At 38.2% G+C, this 21,261-nt stretch overlaps 1 protein-coding gene across 9 annotated transcripts in view; it reads left to right on the plus strand.

Annotated features, from left to right (window-relative positions):
• The window catches only part of Celf1 (CUGBP Elav-like family member 1), an 89,724-nt gene that overhangs the window by 37,183 nt on the left and 31,280 nt on the right, over window positions 1–21,261 (plus strand). For 6 of the 9 annotated variants that reach the window (XM_071616183.1, XM_071616176.1, XM_071616177.1 and 3 more), the window contains one exon: window positions 14,799–14,950. The exons of 1 other annotated variant lie outside the window; for it this stretch is intronic. In XM_071616183.1, coding sequence (XP_071472284.1) covers window positions 14,880–14,950 — 71 coding nt within the window. In that variant the 5' untranslated portion in view covers window positions 14,799–14,879. Of the gene's footprint in view, window positions 1–8,824; window positions 8,865–14,798; window positions 14,951–21,261 lie in introns of those variants that run through there. 2 more of the 9 variants (XM_071616181.1, XM_071616182.1) reach the window with 2 other exon arrangements.

Consider the following 21,261-nt stretch of genomic DNA (forward strand, 5'->3'; position numbering starts at 1 on the left):
GTTCAATCCCCAGTACCGAAAAGAAAAGAAAGATTCTGGTAGGAAGTAACACAAAATGTGTTTCTCTATAAAAATAAACAGACCAGGCTTTGTGGCTCGTGACTGTAATCCCAGCAACTCAGGAGATTGAGGCGGAAGGACCACAAGTTTGAGGCTAGTTTCGGCAATTTAATGAGGCCTTGAGCAACTTGGTGTGGCCCTGTTTCAAAATAAAAAGAGCTGGGATGTAGCTCAGTGGCAAAGCGACCCTGGGTTCAATCCCTATCACCTCCAAAATAAATAAATAATAGGACTGGGATGTAGGTCATTGGTAGAACTCTTGCCTAGCATAAGGCCCTAGGTTTAATCTCTACTAGTGAGGGGGAAGCATTTTGTCTTAAACATGAGGGCTATACACATGCTAGGAAAACTCGTTACCATTGATCTGCACCCTCAGTCAACCCCCTCACCTGCTTTTTTTTTTTTTTTTTTGCAGTACTGGGGGTGGAACCAGGGTGCTCTACCACTGAAGTACATCCCTAACTTTTGTAAATTTTATTTTGAGACAGTCTTACAAAGTTACCCAGGCTGGTTTTGAACTTACGGATCCTCCTGCCTTAGAACTGAGGTTAAATAGTTGTAGCTATTTGGAAGGCTATGACAGGAGGATCACTTGAGTCTAGAAGTTCCAGATCAGCGTGGATCACAGGCCACGTAGCAAGACCCTGTCTCCAAAAAAACAAAAAGACGACAAAAGAAAAAAATGTCTATGTCCTGGAAAGTTTTAAGAATTAGTAGGTGAGTGTGGGGGTTAGGTTTAGTTCAACAGTTGAAGGTCTAATGTGTGTTATCTTTATTCCTGGTGTTCTGGGGATATAAATATAAAAGAGAGGAGAAACTTGTTGTTAGTTTACAAAATGGTAACAGTTGAAATTTTCATTTCATTAACAAAAATTTAGAGCTGAGGTTAATACTGAGTCTTTTCCAAGTGTATCATATATATTGTAGGCAAATAGATAACTGTTTGAAATCTTTTCAGAAAAAGCATAGTTATATTTTTAGATGATTTAGTGATAGTCTAGTCCTATACTCTAGGGAAGGGAGGGAGTTAAGGGGATAAATCTAACATTGGTCATGAGCCCCTCAGAGAATCTGAAGAAAGTTGCGAGTTTATACTTGTTTGTTCGTTTGTTTATTTTCAGGAAACCTTAGTGTTCATCTTCACACTGTTTAGATTAGATAGGGTTCATAGACCTCTTCCAGTTTCAAAGAGATATGAGAGTAGCAGATTAAGAATTTTTGTGAACCAGGTGTGGTGGCACACGCCTGTAATCCCAGCAAATTGAAAGGCTGAGGCAGGAGGTTTGCAAATTCAAAGCCAGCCTCAGCAAAAGCAAAGTGCTAAGCAACTCAGTGAGACCCTGTCTCTAAATAAAATAGAAGGGGCTGGGTATGTGGCTCAAGCGGTAGCGCGCTCGCCTGGCATGCGTGCGGCCCCGGTTCGATCCTCAGCACCACATACAAACAAAGATGTTGTGCCCGCCGATAACTAAAAAATAAATATTAAAAATTCTCTCTCTCTACCTCTCTCTCTCTCTTTGAAAAACTAAATAAAAATTTAAAAATAAAATAAAATACAAAATAGGGCTGGGGATGTGACTCAGTGGTTGAGTGCTCCTGAGTTCAATCCCTGGTACTTAAAAAAATCCTTGTGAAAGAAGAATGCTTTAAAAATTGTAGCCACATTGCACAACAGTGTGATTATCACAACTTTTAAAGAAGCTGAGAAAAAAAAAAAGTTGCCACTACAGACAGGTTCAGGGTTCTGAGCATTGTGGAGATGAGATTAAGATCTGTTTTTACTAGGGTCATGGAGAGGACACACATAGATGACTCATTAGTCAATAAGGAGTCAAAGCCCCAAACTTAAATCTGAATCATGGAAATAGACTAGGTAAGTAACTAAAGAGCAAATACAAGGAAAGGGAAGGGGATTATTTTTGGGGGATGGCACTGGGGATTGAACCCAGATATGCTTAACCACTGAGCAACATTCCCGGCCCTTTTTATTTTTTATTTTGAGACAGGATATCACTGAGTTTTTGGGGACCTTACTAAGTTGTTAAGTTTGTCTTTGACTTCACAGTCCTCCTGCCTTAGCCTACCGATTCGCTGGGATTACAGGTGTGGTGTGCAAGAAAAGGGGATTTTTCTACCACAAAGTGTTAAGTCTTATCCCTGTTGACCAAGACAAGTCAGAAGCCTGATACAGTTCAGGACCTAGATTGTTCCAACAAGCACAGCTTACTACAGTGGAAGGGGGTATTCTGGAAATGGTGGGACAAGAAAGAAGGGAATTTATTGTGTGCTTTATTGTGCCTGCTTAACTTACCCCCATTCTCTTTGGGAACCAACAGTAAGGGTATGGGTGTTGCCATCAGATTCTAATCCAGGATACTAGGTGCACACACCACCACTAATAGCAGATTGACTACCTCAAAGGCTGATATAATAAATAAAATAAGATGTGTAAAAGCGCCAGCACTAAATAGGTGAAACCCAGAACTAAGCACACTTTTTAAAAAAATTTTCATTTCTGTTTATTTTAAAAATTGATATTTAAAAATAAACTAAACCTCCACAGCAAATGAGTTATACAAAAAGTAAAAAAAAAAGAAAAGAAAAATTGCAATGAACTAATGATTAAGAATAAAAGTAATTCAACTTTTACATACATAAGCATATTTTAATCATTTGGGAACTTACTCTGATTAGTAATTTCCTTACACTTGCATAATGAAAGACACACATTGTGGTTCTAAGATGTGTATATTAGTTTACACTATGAATTTTGGTATTGTGTCTACATAGGACAGCTTATTATTGGAATCAATAATCACTCCTGGCTTTCTATATAATACAACAATATCACCTTTTTATAATTTGGCACAAGCACAAGTTTTAAAAGGTCATTTCTATTGCTTATTTCTCTGTTCAAAGTTTGTAGTGGCTAGATTGTATTTTAGGCATCTATCTGGTCCATATATATATGTAAATATACATATATACATATATATGTAAATATAGTTTAACTGCTTACAGGTAAGGGAACTGACACAGGTGCTAATTAACTCATTGTAAGTCATACCTCTACCTTGTAATAGAAGGAGTTTCGCTGTCCTTAATCATATTTCTTTCTTTATTTTTATGCAGTGCTAAGGATCAAACTCATCATGCCTCACACATGCTAGGCAAGCGCTCTGCCACTGAGCTATAGCCCCAGGCCCTTAATCATATTTCTTGAAAAGACTTATAATATTTGAGATTTTGTATATTTGTGTACTTGGAAGGTTCCCTTAGAAAAATAGTCAGACTCAACTTTATGGTCCTTGCCATTTAAACAGTCTTTTCTTTGGTTTATATGTGTGAACTTTCTTGGCAATCGCTTTGGAGTTTTTTCTTTTCTATTTTTTGGGAGAAGGGGCCATTCAGTCTGTCAAAGAACTATATACTAGCCCCTGGAGAAAGCTTTTTTTTGGAGGGCGGGGGGGAGGTACTAGGGATTGAACTCTGGTGCTCAACCACTGAGCCAAATCCCCAACCCTATTTTTATTTTCTTTAAAGACAGGGTCTCACTGAGCTGTGCTCAGCACCTTGCTTTTGCTGAGGTTGGCTTTGAACTCTTGATCCTCCTGCCTCAGCCTCCCAAGCTGCTGGTATTACAGGCCTGTGCCACCAGTGCCCCACTGGAGACAGTTTTTAACCCCGAAGCAGGCTTTTCACCCAGTGGACCTGACTTTATATACCAACTCTGTGATTGCCTGGCTCTCTGTGTTCTTGAAAAAGTTACTTCATCTCAGGGCTGGGGATGTGGCTCAAGCGGTAGCGCGCTTGCCTGGCATGCGTGCGGCCCGGGTTCGATCTTCAGCACCACATACAAACAAAGATGTTGTGTCCTCCGAAAACTAAAAAATAAATATTAAAAAAAAAATTATCCCTCCCTCTCCCTCTCCCTCTCCTCTCTCTTTAAAAAAAAAAAAAAGTTACTTCATCTCTGTTTTTATTCATTTGAAAAAATGAGAATAGATATGAGAATGAAATATAAAATACTCCAAATAGATCATGGCATACGCTAAATGCTCATGGAAATTTCTGAAAATTTCTCCTTACTTTTAGATGATAAGGGTTTACAAACTTTAAATATCATATTTTATCAATTAGAGGATGTATATTTATTGATGATATATTTACATTTATTGATGATAAAGATAGAAAAATGTACTACTAAAAACTCTATTCTGGGCTGGGGTTGTGACTCAGCAATAGAGCACTCGCCTAGCACATGCAAGGCCCTGGGTTCGATCTTTAGCACCACATAAAAAAAAACAAAAACAAAATAAAGGTATGTGTACAACTAAAAAATAAATATTAAAAAAAAAACAACACTATTCAGCTGGGTTCAGTGGTGCATGCCTGTAATCCCAGCGGCTCAGGAGGCTGACGCAGGAGGATCGTGGATTCAAAGCCAGCCTCAGCAATAGTGAGGTGCTAAGCAACTCAGTTAGACCCTGTCTCTAAATAAAATACAAAATAGGGCTGAGGATGTGGCTCAGTGATTGAGTGCCCCTGAGTTCAATGCTCAGTACCCCCCCCCCCAAAAAAAAAAAAAAGAATGTTCATCTCAATGCTGGATATCAAATTGGTGAGTTATCTATTGTTTTGAATTATCCATGTGAGTTTTCACAATTCTCTCAGGAGACTTAGCCCTGTGAACCTGGAGAAACAGACAGTTGGGCCCTGTCTTGCTCTTCTTTGTCTTTAGCCTGACCAGCCTCATGTTCATGTTTCAAAACCACTTCAGCTTTTGAAAGTATTTGAAAGTCTCTAAACGGGATAGTTGTTAAATCTTCATTGGCTTTCTATTGCAAATCAGAAAAGCTTTTCAAGGAAATTATTGAGAGGGCACTTACTAACATTTTGATATGGGGGAAGGGGGTGGACTGGGGATTGAACCCAGGGTTTTTTATTTTTAGACATGGTCTTGCTAAATTGCTTAGGGCCTGGCTAAGTTGTTGAGGCTAGCTTTGAACTTGTATTCCTCCTGCCTTGCTGGGATTATAGGCATGTGCCACTGTGCCTGGCTCCAACAATTGTTAGTAGAATGAGTCTCCTTAATGAAGCCTAGGTCATACGTTCAGGACTCTCATGTGGTTCTTTAACTATTACCGTACCAGCCTTGTCTCTGGAGTTTGTGATCCAGTACATGGCATCTAAGAGCTGCTGATTATGACTGAGTAAGTGGCTGTCTTCCCAGGGACTTTTTTTTTTTTTTTTTTTTTAATCAGGTACAATTTAAGAACTTCTGTATGAGGTCTTATTTTAATTTTCTTAAAATACTGTTTGTTAACCTTTGGCTAACTTGTCTTCTTCTACCCCACACCCTCTTTTGGTGCTTCTTTTCCACCTTAGCTTTTGTACCCTTCTTGGGACATGCCTTTATACCTCTCCATTTTTGCATGATAACATTAATGGAAACAGACATCTTTGGGGCTTTAAGGAAATAAAGCATAAATAAATGTAGTTCAGTTCTCCGTAGAAGTGAAAGGAAAGATGTGTTTAAAAAAAATTAAAAAAAAAAAAAAAAAAAAACTTCAAACATAAAGCTTTTCATTTCCATTCAGCTCTCCTTTTTACCCAAAGCATTTATGTTTTCTTACAGAATAGGCAACAGAATGTAAGGTAAAGCAAAACTGAAAAATAAAGCTTTTAAAGAAAATACCTTTTAGTGTTTTAGACTACCTACTCTTGTTGTCTTCCAAGTGACAAGGGCCACTGTGGAGGAATACAGTATTGTTCATTCTTTTTTTGTATATGTGTTTTCCTTTAAAAAATCTTTGGAATTGGTTGTGGTGGTATATACCAGTGACTCAGGAAGCTGAGGCAGGAGGATCTCAAGGTTGAGGCCAGCCTCAGCAATTTAGCAAGACCTTGTCTTAAAATAAAAAGGATTGGGGATGTAGCTCAGTGGCAAAGCACCCCAGGGTTCAATCCCCCGTAACCCCTTACCCCCTGCCAATAAAAAAGTTTTTGGAACTAGGCATGTTGAGACACACCTGCAATCCCAGAAACTCTTAAGGCCAAGGTAAGAGGATCACAAGTTCCAAGGCAGCTTAGGTTAGTGAGACTCTATCGCAAAAAAGGGGTGAGGGTGGGGCTGGGTATGTAGCTCAGTGGTAGAGTTTGTCTAATATGTATAAGATCCTGAGTTCAGCATGGGGTGAGGGTGTCTTTGGGCAATTTAGGAGTAGGATGATTACTGTCCTATTGATGTGGATTTTGTTGTTGGAGGTGTGTAGGATCAAACCTGGGGCTTTGTGTAATGTATGCTAAGCAAACACTTTATCTTGAGACAGGTTCTCACTAAGTTGCTTAGGGCTTTGCTAAGTTGCTGAGGTTAGTTTTGAACTTTCGAACCTCCTGTTTCAGCCTCCTGAGTTACTAGGATTATAGGTGTCCACTACCACTCTGGACCCTTCTTCCCTTTTTAAAGGCATTCATTTATCTCTTTCTCTTGGCTAGGCAACTGAGGTGTTCCTAGTCCCTTAGGGGCTACAGTGTTCTTTGAGACTTAGTGTATGTTCTTTACCGTTTCATATATTGGCCTTCCTTAACAACTCCCCACCTCCTTTTTGCTCTCCGAGTCCAACGAGGTTCCCTGACCAGCATGCAATCTGAGTCTGGTTTCTTAGGGTGGAAGAAATGATGCCAATAAAAACTAATCACATAGGGCAACGTTTCTCAAACTGTTCAGTGCAACATAGTTCCCTGGTCTTCAGTTATTTATTTATTTTTCTCTTTGGTTTGGGGTTTGTGGGGTTTTGTGGTGGTGGTGGTGGTGTTTTTTTTTTTTTTTTTGTACTGATGATTGAACCCAAGTTCACTTTACCATTGGGTCACATCCCCAGCCCTTATTTATTTATTTATTTATCTATCTATCTATCTATCTAATTTTTCATTTATTTATTTATGTTGATGCCGGGTATTGAACTCAGGAGCACTTGACCACTGGACCACATCCCCAGCCCTATTTTGCATTTTATTTAGAGGCAGGGATGCTTGGTGCCTCACCATTGCTGAAACAGGCTTTGAACTCCTGATCCTCCTGAGCCACTGTGCCTTTTATTTTTATTTTGAGACAAAGTCTTGCTGAGTTGCTTAGGACCTTGCTAAGTTACTGAGGTTAGCCTTGAACTTGTAATCCTCCTCCCTTAGCCTCCCAAATCACTGGGATTATAGGCGTGCACTACTATACCCAGCTTCCATGGCTTTTTACTAGTCTTCCAGAACAACTCTTTTAGTAGAAGTGTAACTTGCTTTCTATGCTGCACTGTAACTATTACTTAGAGCCCTATCAAGACAGATATACCATCACAATAAAAGTTGGTATCTCCTACATGATGGTCATATTTCTTGAGAGACAAAACCATGGGCTCTGACTTCCATCTGGCAGACCATGTCCGGATTCTCTTCCTTAGCATCTGAATCCTTAGAGTAGTCTTTACCTTAAATGGTGATAATGATAAAGGATCATTGTGAATTCACACTGTGAATTAGTTAATGAAAGTTCCTTTTCTCTAAATAACTGTTTTAATACAGTTTATTAATAGCATGCACATGCTGAGAATTGAACTTAGGGTCTCACACATGCTGGGCATGTACTCCAGTCCCCACTTAATAATTTCTTTTCCCCCTTCCCGATGCTGGAGATGGACCCCAGGGCATCATCATGTTAGGCAAGTGCTCTACCACTGAACTACACCCCCAGTCTTGATTACTTTTGATGGTGTAGGTAGTCCATAGTAAAGCTTTTACAAGTTTTTTTGTTATATAGATTTTGTCTTATAGCTATCGGAAGTATGACTTACTACCAAAATTGGAAACCAGTTAGGACAATATGAAAAGTCAGTTAACTGCTTATCCACCTATTTTATGATAGTTGAGAAACATTCTTGGCTTCAGGGAGGGTTTGTGTCATTGCAGTTAGTTCTGGGTCTGACTTTGTCTTTCAGAATTCTATTCCTTTCTAGTGTGGACCTTGTCCTTATGACTTTGAGTAGTTGTCTGTGGTTTGGGCCAGACAGAAGTAACAGCCAACAGGAGTTGTAAATAGAAGTTTGTAGGAATTTGAGTGGCTTTATAGAATCTTTCCTTGCAAGATCGTTCAATAATGTTTAAAAATAAAACAAATTGGTTTTGTGGTTTCTTCCTTTGCTTTTACCTTCAATTAACTTCCCCATCTTCTGTTTCTTTTTGGTTTCAATGGTTTACCACCACAATATGGCCACTAAGATGCATTTTCAGAGGCAGGAACTTAGTTGCCTTTGAAGAATTTCATGCCTAGTACCTACCTTTTCAGAAAGATGGCTTTGGGTAAAGAGTGTGACCTCTCCACATTAATAATGTAATTCTTAATTTTATACACCCTTCAGCTTTTTGTAGTCTCTTGTCCCAAAGCAGATATTACAAATGATTATTTTTGTTACCTGAAATTCAGCCTTATAAATCTTAAGTCATTATTTTGCTCTTTGTTGTGATATTTGGGGGCAAACATTTTTAAGCCTTTGAGTACTTCACTTCTCCATTTTTTAAATTGATGGTGTTTTAATATTAACTTTGAGATGTTAAATGCAGATTATCTTTAAGGTATTGTGTATTTAAAAACTGAGGGAGAAGTCTTTTTTTTGTTGCGGTGACATAGGGACCTTTCTTTGGAAAGAAGCTGCATATCTGAAGTCCTGATAAGAATAGGCATGACCCACTTACTTTTCTTTCCTTGGATTTTTAGAGTGAAGACATAGTCCAGAGAGGGAGGTATAAAGTTACAGGTATGAGCTAATTGCTGAATGGGTGTGCTGTGTGGCTTTTTAACCTTATTGCATGAGGCCTGTTGTGTGTGTATGTGTATATATATATATATATATATATATATATATATATATATATATATATATAAAATATGAAAAAGTTGCTTTCATAAAGGCAATGGCTTCTTTACTACATTATGAGATATAATTTGAAAAACATCTGTTCCAAGGAAGCTAGAAGTATTTTCTTGCTTGCTTGCTTGCTTCCTAAATTGGTTTGGGACTTGAAAATATGACTTGATTTGAAAGGTGGTCACAATTTGACAAGTCTGTTATGTCAGGGTTAGTCACAGAAACTCCAGGGGAGGCTCTGAGCTTCTGCTTCTGCTGAGGAGACTAAATCAATCACCGAAGAGGGTCTGGTTTTTTTTTTTTGCTAGTGGTTCTCTTTGGCACTGATGGGGGTAGGTAGGAATGGTTAAGCATGAGGAAAAGTGTAAAACTTTTTAGCTTTCAAGGTAGATTCTGGTTTTCCTTCCTTCGACCTTGTCATGCCCTCTCACTATACCATATGTAATAATTTTACTCGAAAAGCAACTTACACACAACAGATCACTAACAGTTACTGCTTTAAAAAAAATATATATATATATATATATATATATATATATATATATTTTAGTTGTGGTCGGACACAATACCTTTATTTATTTATTTTTATGTGGTGCTGAGGATTGAACCCAGGGCTTTGCACGTGCTAGGCTAGCGCTCTACCACGGGGCCACAACCCTAGCCCATAATTACTGCTTTTTTAATACAGTGATTTTTTTTTTTTTTTAAGATTTAGGAGAAAATTTTTATAATGTTATTTCTTTACTTTTTACCTGCTCCCTTCAGGTTCAGAAATTTTTTACATTGTCTAGATATACTGATACAACTCATCGGGGGTTTTTGGTTTAAGTTTTTCTTTACTGTCACATTTTTTGCAACAACAAAAACTCCTACAAAGCAGGTCTTCACAAAAGTGATTACCAATTTGGGTCATTATATTTTGGCATATACCACAAGGCACTAGGTTGGGAGCTCTATTGACCCACTAATTATATTAAAAGTACTCGATTTGGGGGGCTGAGGATATAGCTCAGTTGTTAGAGTGCTTGCCTAGCATGCACAAGGCCATAGGTTCAATTCCCAGCACAACAACAAAATAAATAAATAAAGTACTACATTAAAAAAAATTTTAAGTTGTCATTGGACCTTTATTTTATTTATTTATATACAGTGCTGAGAATTGAACCCAGTCCCCTGCACATGCTAGGCAGGTGCTCTATTACTGAGCCTCCACTCCAGCCCCTGTACTCAATTTTTGAAATGAATTCAAGTTCATAATTTTTTTAATGTTTTTTAGTTGTCAATGGACTTTTATTTCATTTATTTATATGCAGTGCTGAGAATTGAACCCAGTGCCTCACACATGCTAGGCAAGTGCTCTACCACTAAACCACAACCCCAGCCCCTCAAGTCCATAATTTTTTAAACTAAAATTTTAAGTAACTCTGGTTCGTTATTTTCAGCTGGATATCAATTGCTTACTTTTCTGTATCCCATCTTGCATCTGTCAGCAGCATCAGGGAAAAAATACCTAGTCTGTGGTTCTGACTATTCCTCCAGGTTTTTGCACTTTTGGTTTCCATATCAAACTTTTTTGATACTGGAGGTTGAATCCAGAGGCACTTTACCACTGAGCCACATCCCCAACCCTTTTAATTTTGAGCCAGGATCTTGCTAAGTTGCTGAGGTTAGTCTTGAATTTAGGATCCTCCAGACTCAGTCTCTCAAGTTGCTGGGATTATAGGAATAGGTCATTGCGCCCAGCTCATAGGTTCTCTTTTATAATTCAGTATTACACTCTAATCTCTTCTGTTCTCATATAACCAGACTTTGTTATTTCCCTTTACAAATGCACTTAGATTATTTGGGTGGATATCTAAAATCTGTTCACCTGTAATTGGACTCTGGTTACTTTAATCAAGACAGATTTTTGCACATGCCGCGTAGCCTTTTTAACTCAACATGCTTTTCTCTGCTGTTTCACCCTTTTGGCAAAACAAATGCCATAATTTCTAGCATTTCTCTCTTATAGTCCAGTTTTACAACATTTTCCTGTTGAGTGTATTCCATTCCTATCTTCTAAATGCTATCTTACTTATGCTAGTAAGTGTACTTCTCATATCTATACAGTTTCTTTTTGATGACTTCCATATACACTGAACTCATAGTCTTGGGCATACTAGGCAAGTGCTCTACACTGAGCTACAGACCCACCCCAACGATTCAGGTTTTTAATGTTATATCAGGCTTTTGTTCCTACCCTCTCATAATCAGGCTTTGAATTGTGATCCTTAAAAACAAGGTGGAGAATATTCAAGAAAAAAGAAAACTGAGGTAGATAACCAGAGAAAGAAGAAGGAATTATGAAATTAAATTCAAAGCAAAAGGAAAGGTAAAAAGAAACTAATGGAAAGTTAAGGCCGCCTTTTGCAGCAAATCACTGGTTATAACTACTTCTGCCATCTCTTTTTTTCAATGTGTCTTTGTGGGAAAAGCCTGGAATGTATATCTAATTAAGAAATTTTAAAAAATCTTACAGGTAATTTTCTGTGTAACTGGCTTTTAATTCTACTTCTAAATTTCCCTTAATAGCTACATTTTTGTATTCCCACAGTTGTTTTTATTATTACTTAACTTTATAATCCTTTTCTAAAATTGAGTGACTTACGATTAATTTCTGTGGTTTCTTATCCCACAAGCATGCTGAATTTAATTTTATACTGAGATAACCCCTGTGATCTGCCTAAGAGATGTACTCTTCTTTATGTAATAACATTTTCATCTTATAGGTCTTTAAAGCAATTTTGCTTTATAAATTACAAAGTGGATTTTTTATAGCAGTGTAAACACAGAATGTGTGGAACTGTATTTCCACTCCTTTGAAAACTTTTTTGTTGTTTTTTTCCCTAGCAACCAAAAAATTTTACTCATTACAAGTAGTTACTCATAATATTGGGGTTCATTATGACATAATCATAAGACATGGAATATAATTCTCTACCCCTCAGTCCCTATTACTTCCCCTTCCCCTCCCCTAAAATGGTTTTATAAATTGGTGTTTCTGGAGTTTGAACCCAAGCTAGGCAAGTGAACACATGAACGCATGCTAGGCAAGTGCTGTAGCTATATTCCCCAGCCCTTGGAAATGTCTTTTTAACAAAAGTTCGGAAGGACAAAAAGAAATGGCTTCAGTTTTCTTTTTTCTCTTTTTGGGAGTAGGCGGGGGGATTACAGGGAATTGAACCCAGGGAGTGCTTTATAAACATTGAGCTGCATCCCCAGCCCCTGTTTAATTTTTTTATATTAATATGGGGGTGTCTCACTAAGTTGAGGAGACTGACTAATCTTGAACTTGCAATCCTCCTGCATCAGTTTCTGGAGTTGTTGGGAGTACAGATTTCACCACCACTCCTGGCTTGAAAAAAATGTTTTTAAATTTTTCCTCTAAATCAGTGTTTCTCAGCTTGTGGCTTAGTAAATATTATTGTTAAGAAGTTTGCATCCTTTTATACACTGGGCATTGCCTGGTGACAAGAGTTAAGTCTCCCATGTTTATTCTTTTGTTATGATGTGATTCTGATTAATAGAGATATGATTAGAATTTAAGTGTTTTTAGTGAATAATTTAGGAATTCTTTTTCCAGGGCCTTATGTGTGATAGGTAGTGCTCTACTACTGAACTATAGCCCCAGCCCTTTTAAAGGAATTCCTAAATAAAACTAAGTTTGTTTTTGACTCACAAAGTTACAACTTGGTCCAGTTAGCTTTCTGTAAGAGGGATTATATCATCGCCTGCAGTGTATATAGGAGAAACTAGGACAGACCTACTAGTAACCTAACCAGTCCCAGCTAGGATTACCACCTTATGCCTGACAGTCAGGTCTGGGTGAATTGTACCATGTGTTGATCAGTTTCCTCTCATTTGCAATTTGTTTTTGTTTTTGTTTTTAAATAGAATGGAGGAGAGTTCTTCCTGTTTCTACCTCCACAGCAGCAAATCAACTGGGCCCAAGTCTCTGATAAAACAGAAAAAGCAGTTAGCCTTCTCTTATAGTTCTAAATTCTGGATGTTGGAGAGAAGAACCAGCTCGTACCTTCCCAGGTCAGGTGTAGACAGGTGTCAACCATTGTTACACAGACCAGAACTTTTAGTCCTATGCCATCACATGTTGCCTTTTATTGTTTTTTAAATAGTAACTCTGTATAGAACTAGGAATGTAGCTTTTTAGCCTGCTTGCCTAGCATGCTGGAGGACCTTGGTTCTATCCCCAGCAGTTCAAAAAAGAAAAACTAACAAAAGTTCTATGTGTTTAGGAGTTTTTTCATTACTTTTAAAATATATATATACATATACATATATATATATATTTACATGTTGATGGACCTTTATTTTATTCATGTATTTATATGCAGTGCTGAGAATCAAACCTAGTGCTTCACATATAGTAGGCAAGTGCTCTACCACTGAGCCACAACCCCAGCCCTCATTACTTCTTTATAAAACTGAACATAACTTTGTTTTTGTTTTTTTAAAGTTCCCTATGTTGCAAACTGAGTTTGGGTCAAATGAAATATTTGCAGTAAGGCAATCCTGTGAATAAAAATGGAAAGAAAGCCTATGAAATTTGGGAACCTTCAGAAAGTTTGGAGTCACTGCCTAAATATTGAAATGCCACCATTTGTTGTTTGGAGGGATGTGAAGCTAAATTGAGAATGGGAGCACACATCTGCCTTGACTGCTAAGTATATCCATCTCTATTGCTCACCCATAATAGAATTTTGATGTGTGCATTCATTTGTCTTGATTTTAGCAACAGTTCCCCCAATTTGGTGCTAGGGATCAAACCCAGGGCCTTGTCCTTGCTTAGGCTCTATCACTGAGCTATATACTTCTGGCCCTTAGCAGTAGTTTAAAGAGGGAGAGAATGAAGAGACTTAGCCTATATTTCTTTGTCCTTCCTGTTTGAGTGTCCCTAATAGATCCAGTTCTTTTTCATTATTATTACTGGTGGCTTTTGTTTTTTGTTTCTTTAGAAAGATCAGTGAAAAACTGAAAAGACATTATTTTCTAGTATATTGTCAAGAAAGAGGAAGAATATTACTCTTCCCTTTTTACTTTCAGGCAAGTAAAATGATTTAGTAAAGAAATTTTTGCCTGTACCTGTTACTGAACCAAATAACACTGAGAAATCACTGAGGAAACAACCATCAGGACACTTTAGTCTCAACGCTGTGGAGAAAACAGGGTCAGTCCAGTTAGAGGTAGTTGTATGTGAGCAGCAAGTTTCTGGCAGCCAGTTCTACAACCAGCTTGGCCTCTATCCTGCTTCTCATGGCCTTACCTTCTTATGTGACTGTTCTGAGGTTAGTTTGGATCCAAACACTGTGCTCATTGCTGTCTTTGGCACATGGAAACTAAGTTTAAAGCCAAGCCAACAACTCAGTTCTTTAAAAATGTTTTCAGACCACACAAGGTGAGTTGTTCATTTTCTTCAGGTAGTTTTAGGCTTTAGGGGACTTCATAAAATTATTCGCAGGGAGGAGTTTGAAGGATGTGAAACAAGTTTATTTCTTCTGCTCTGTTGGCCACTGCTATCTTCATGGATCTGACACTATTTATCTGACAGTGCACTTAGTACTGCTTCGCCAGGGAAAATCACACAAAACAACCCTGGCGCATCAGCACTTTCATTGTGTGCTGGGCTGAGCTTCCCTTCACATGGTCACATCCCCATTTTAATCCAGTACTCCCTTTCCCTGTCCCTACCCCAGACCTGTCTCTGTGGCACTTATTGCTGGCTTCCCTGAGCTCCTGTTTCCACTTTGTGTTTTTTGTGGGGCCCAGGAAGCTAAAGCTGTGTGTATTTGTGGATCAGACAAGTGCAGCAAGTTAATATCATTGGCTTCTGAAGGGGAGAGTGAGGTGATGGCTGCGTTTAAGTTGGATTTCCTTCCAGAAATGATGGTGGATCATTGCTCTTTGAATCCCAGTCCTGTGTAAGTATTTTTGTTGTCTAATTTTATCATAAGCAGAGGAAATGGGCTGTTTTCCCCCCTCCTCCTTCTATTCTTCCTCCTTCTCCTCCTACTTTTCTTTTTAAAAATTTGATAAAAATGGTCACTTTTCTTAAAAGAGGGAGTAAATATTTGGGAAATAAGCCAAAATCTGAATTCTCTCATGCTATTATTTTCTATTTTAGTCTGATTTTGTCTCATAACTGCTAATTTCCTCCAGGCTATAGCTAAGTTCTTTGCACAAGGGTGCACTTGATGTATATGACTAGCAACATCAGCTCAAGTGTTCTGGCTCCAATCTTTCAAGCTGTATAGTGTTTCCACATATGATAGATTTCAAGGCTTTTTAATGTTTTGTTTTTTAACTATGGCTTTATTGCTTGGTTTGGGTATGCAGTTTCATTTTTGGTGGGGGGAAAGGAAGAGTTTTACTTAAAACTTTTAATTATCAAATTCTTAAACTCCTATCACAGGGGAGACTAGTAGTTAGGATGTTTTTAGTACTATATATAGCATTCTGTATTGAGATGCAAAGTGTAATACTAGACCTTGATATCCCCCTCAAAGTTTAATAGAAAATAAGGCTTATTAGCGCATGATTTCAGGAATATCAGATTTATCTCTATCTTCCAAAAAAAAATTTTAAAGTGGATTAATCTCAGTTGTCAGTTTGCCAAATAAATTGTGGATGTGGGAATGAGAAACCTTGTTAGTTTGTAAGAGTGCAAGAACTGCATTGTACAGAGCTAAAATGCTCACTTGATCCTGAGTTACAGGGAACCCAAATTCTGGACTTGGCAAAGAACGATCCATTTCCAATCCCCTGAGTTTGATCAAATTCTGTCTTTAAGATTTTACTCACTTTAGGCTCAAATAAATGAGCTGGAGGTTATTCAAAGCCAAAAATATCAAATGATAGATCATTCCCTAAATAACAGGTGTTAGGGGGCTGGGGTTGTGGCTCAGTGGTAGAGCACTTGCCTAGCATGTGAGAGGCACTATGTTTGATCCTCAGCACTGAATAAAAATAAATAAATAAAGGTATCCTGTCCAACTACAACCATATATATATGTGTGTATATATATATATATAACAGATGTTAGTGCAAGTCTGTGAGGTTAGGTTTCCATGTGTGAATCAGTCTGACCTGGGATTAGGAATAACAAGTGTGGATAATAGCAAGATATGTTGTGGAATAATTTTGTGGGGGTCTCCAAGTTAGCCATCTTGCTCTTTTGAAATGGATCCTGTGCCTTCTCTGCAGTCTCCCAAACAATGGTAATTTTAATGTGTCTTTTATTACAGGTCTTTACTACCAAATGCTATTTGGTAGTGAAAGTACAGTATCATCATAAAAACATAATATGTAATAAAAGGATATTTGATTCCTAGAAAGGATTTTGTGGCTCAAATTGTCTTTGCATTGTAACACTTTTTCTATATGCTTTGCCTCTGTCTGGTGTTCAGTCTCTTAGGTGCAGTTTTTTTCTCATCTTTTAAGAATTTGGACTGATTAAGTATTCCTGAGGTCTGGACCATGGATCACTGCATGAATATCACCTGGAACTTAAAAATCTAAAGAATACTTATGCTAGAGTAGGATTCAAAACTCTGTATTTTATAATTTTTTCATTTATTTATTTGTGCTGTGGATTTAACCCAGGGCCTTGTGTATGCTAGGCAAGCACTCTACCAACTGAACTATATTCCCAGCCCCTAAAACTCTGTATTTTAATAAGTATAATGTGTAGTTTTCATGGACACTACAGTTTGAAACTAATGGCCTTAATACAGGGATTATGAGTTAGAATTAACTGAGAATGGAGTGTCAATATTTTCCCAGTGCATTTGCATCTGTTTTAGTCCTCTATTTTCACCAAAACTTTGTTAGATTAACTGGGCTTAGGCTGTTGCTTCTGTGTTAAGGAAGAGGAAACCAGTTGAGAGAGAGACCCAGTTGGCTCGTTTTAGAATAACTGATATCAATTTTTGGCCTAAAATACAAGTTTAATGACACCTTTTTAAAAATTTTTGCTCACTGGATAGGTTACCCATCAACTGTTCCCATTGTCACAAGTCCTTGGGCCCACTCCCACAGGAATAGTACACAAAACCACCACAAAGACAGTAAGGTGCCTTCAAGAAGAAAGTGTTGTTTTGTTGCTTGGGGTTGAACCCAGGGCCTCATGCATGCTAGGCGAGCATTCTACCACCATGAACTTCCCTAACACCAGAAGAAGGTTCTTGAGGATGATGTGTGCTCACAATCTCTCTTGGATTCTCTTTTTTCTCAGTAAAGCACTACTTTAGCTGTAAGCTAAATTGGAGTTTTTATTGCTGAAATGATTTTGTTGGAAATATAATAGAGCTTGTGTCTTTTTTTTTTTTTTTTTTTAAACTTTTTAATATTTATTTTTCAAGTATCGGCGGACACAACATCTTTGTATGTGGTGCATGAGGATCGAACCCGGGCCGCACGCATGCCAGGCAAGCGCGCTACCACTTGAGCCACATCCCCAGCCCGAGCTTGTGTCTTAATTCAGAATTCCTTTACAATAAAGAAGCAATGAAGGAGCTCTAGAAGCTTCTGGGAGCCTGGGCCCTTGTTCCTTTCTTTTTTATAATCAATATCATTGATTCTACTTTGGTAACTCTTAAGCTTCTTACTTTTCTTACACCCTAGGATATGGATAGTTTCCAAAAGTTATATCTCAAGCCTTTTTTTTCCCCCTCAGCTCTCCCACTGCTCAAAGGAGCACTGATCTATTTCTCTGCTTCTCAGATCTATGACTTTTTATAAAAACTAGTGGAGTGGAGGATGGGATAAGGGAGAGGGAAGAAGGGGGGAAAATTTTTAAAAAATTAGAAAAAATGCCTTGTGGTGGGGATGTGGCTCAAGCGGTAGCGCACTCGCTTGGCATGCGTGCGGCCCGGGTTCGATCCTCAGCACCACATACAAACAAAAATGTTGTGTCTGCCGAGAACTAAAATAAATAAATAAATAAATATTTAAAAATTCTCTCTCTCTTACACTCTCTTTAAAAAAAAAAAAGAAAGAAAGAAAGAAAAAGAAAAAAATGCCTTGTGCTGGTAAGAATATATCACAATGAAGCCCACTGTTAATGTATAATTCATCAATAAAAAGAAAAAAGAAGAATTAAAACAGCCTATCAGACATTTCCATCAGAAGTCTTCCTCTCAAAAAACAATGTCCCAAAGTGCCTGAACTAGAACCCAAGTTATACTGACCTCTTCTTCCTCACCTCCAACTCTTCTCAAGTCTATTTTTTCCCTTTCTAATGTACGCTATCTCACTCCTCCCCTCTGCGCTTGGACCTTATCAATTTTTCATCACCCTTTAGGCTTTCATTTCTCATGCCATATAATGCTTCCCGGTTGCCTAGTCCATTTGGCTTAAATGCCTCCACACACCTTCCCCCTCCTCCAAATAAAGTAAAACCATATTTGTCACATATTTCACAGAATTTTTCTACATTTGTTAAAGGATTCTTAGAGTATTATAGTTGTGTCCTTTGACTTTTGCAGTGCCACTGTCTCCAGGGTAGGTATTGCTCAGTTTTTTTTTTTAGAGCTCAGTAGTGGGTAGAATCTGGCACTATAGAAAGAACTTGGAAAGTACAGTTCATCTATCTACCCTTTGAGGATTTTGTTTTGTTTGGGTAGTAGATGATTGCAAAGATAAGATGGACAGATTTTCTTTTACCTCAGGGGAAAGGCTGAAAACCTTCAAATGCATGTAGTTGTGCTGTTATTGGATGTGAACTTAAAAACCTATGTGAACTGGGCATATAGCTGTAATCCCAGAGGTTAGGGAGCTGAGGCAGGAAGATCGCAAGTTCAAAGCCAGCCTCAGCAACTTAAAGAGGCCCTAACTCAGTGAGACTCTGTCTTTAAATAAAATATAAAAAAAGGGTTTGGGATGTGGCTCAGTGGTTAACTGCTCCTGAATTAAGTCCCTGGTACCCCCCAAAAACAAAACAAAAAAACAACACCCTATGCCAGTAGCATTAACGTTATATCCCACATGACAGAAAGGTCTTCCTTATCCAAATAAAAATTACCTTTTTTATAGAATATACAAATATTCTGTCTTGTTCTCACTAGAGAACATGTGGAAAGAAACCTGGGCCTGGGTTTCTGGGGTCCTTTTATTTGCATGCATCTCTCTCAGTTTTTTCACAGCCCAGTATGTGAGCCATGGGGATCTATCTGGTGGTAGGTAGTAAGTGGAATCTGGAATGTAGTGAGTGTTATGCCTGTAGGAGGTGGAGCAATTGGTTGCTCTCCGAAAATTTTCTGTGTGAATAATGAATAAAGAGAAATAAAAAGTTAACGAGAGAGTGGCAAAATAAATAATGAAAGGTCTCAGAAATTTTATGTATTTATTTAGCACTGGGGATTGAGTCCAGGGGCATTTAACCACTGAGCCACACCTCCAGTTCTTTTCATTTTTTATTTTGAGATAGGGTCTCACTAAATTACTTAGCACCTTGCTAAGTTGGCAAGGCTGGTGTTGAACTTGTGGTCCTCCTGCCTCAGCCTCCTCAGTAGCTGGGATTACAGGCATGTGCCACTGCATCCAGCCAGAAATTATTTTTAAACAGGTATGAAGGTCATATTTGTTAACCCTTTGGCTGAAAGGAGGGCAGATCAGATACCCACTCAAGTTGACATATACCAAGGGATTTTTGAAGGACGCATGTCGAGTAGAGTATAATGTTAATTAGGAGCTCTGCATCTGGAAGACCTGGAAACCCCATGTATCTCACCCCAGGATACATGTTCCGCTCACTTTGCATGTGCTGCTGCTTCTACTCTTTACCCGACTTATAACTTCAGTTTACATTATGGCTTGGCTTTGCTGTCATCCTTCCATCCTGTGTTAGGGTATGGAATTCACATACCATAAAAGTTACCCTTTAAAAATGATTTTTTTTAAAAAGTAGGTTTTTAAAGTGCATTTATAAAGTTTTAAAGTATATTCACAAATTCAGCTCTAATTTCATTCTCATCACCCCCGAAGCCCTAAACCCATTAGTAATACTAATGTAAAAATCATTAATTTTCCCTCCTTTTTTTATTTTTATTTTTTTTTAAATATTTATTTATTTATTTGGTTGGTTAGTTAGTTAGTTTTCGTCGGACACAACATCTTTGTTTGTATGTGGTGCTGAGGATCGAACCCGGGCCGCACGCATGCCAGGCGAGCACGCTACCACTTGAGCCACATCCCCAGCCCCCTCTTTTTTTTTTTTTTTTTTGTACTAGGGATTGAACCCAGAAGCACTTTACCACTGAACTATATCCCAGTTCTTTTCGTTTTTTATTTTTGAGACAGGGACATGGTATATTACTGAAGCTGATTTGAACTTGTGATCCTCCTGGCCTCAGTTTCCTGAGTTGCTGGGATTACAGGTGTGCATCTCTTTGTACAGCCTCACTCCCCTTTTCTTCCCATCCCCCGTTCCTTGAAACCACTAATGTATTTTCTGTCTATACATTTGCCTGTTCTAGACATTTCATGTAAATGGAACCACATAATACACGTTATTTGCTCTCTGCTTCTGCTGCTAGAAGCAGAAACAAAAAGATGGGGATGGCTGCCATGCCTTTCCTTTCCACCTTCTCTTCTCCCTTCACTGTTGTAGAGCCTGATTTTCCTACATCAGGGCTGGCACTACTACCACAGAAGATAAGAATTTTCATAGTCTTGCCTCTTAGAAATAACAGGGACACTATAAACACATCTCCGGGGGCTGCTAAATTCACTGGCTCTTAAAGGGGCATAATAAGTACACATAATCCTTCACTCTGTATATTCCATGGAGTGAGGAGATAGGCACAAATTTGAGAATGTATCTATTGAGAATATATCTAGTGATATATAGAGTAAATTGGTGATGTGGAATTCTAGGCAGTATCATACTCAAGAGTCTTATCTCCAGTAGCTTTTTTATTCTATGATTACTTTGAACCTTAACAACATGTATACTGATTTTATGTGGTGCTGTGGATCGAACCCAGCACCTTGTACGTGCTAGGCAAGTGCTTTACCACTGAGCCACAACCCTAGCCTATCTCTTTCATTTTTTTTTTCTTTAAACAGCACCCGGTGCATTATTATTTTTTTTCTATTTATTTTTCAGTTTTTGGTGGACACAACATCTTTATTTTATTTTTATGTGGTGCTGAGGATCGAACCCAGCACCCCGCACATGCCAGGCAAGCGTGTTACCGCTTGAGCCATATCCCCAGCCCCTCTTTCATTTTT

Source organism: Marmota flaviventris, chromosome 9, assembly GCF_047511675.1.
Source record: "Marmota flaviventris isolate mMarFla1 chromosome 9, mMarFla1.hap1, whole genome shotgun sequence".
NCBI lineage: Eukaryota > Metazoa > Chordata > Mammalia > Rodentia > Sciuridae > Marmota > Marmota flaviventris.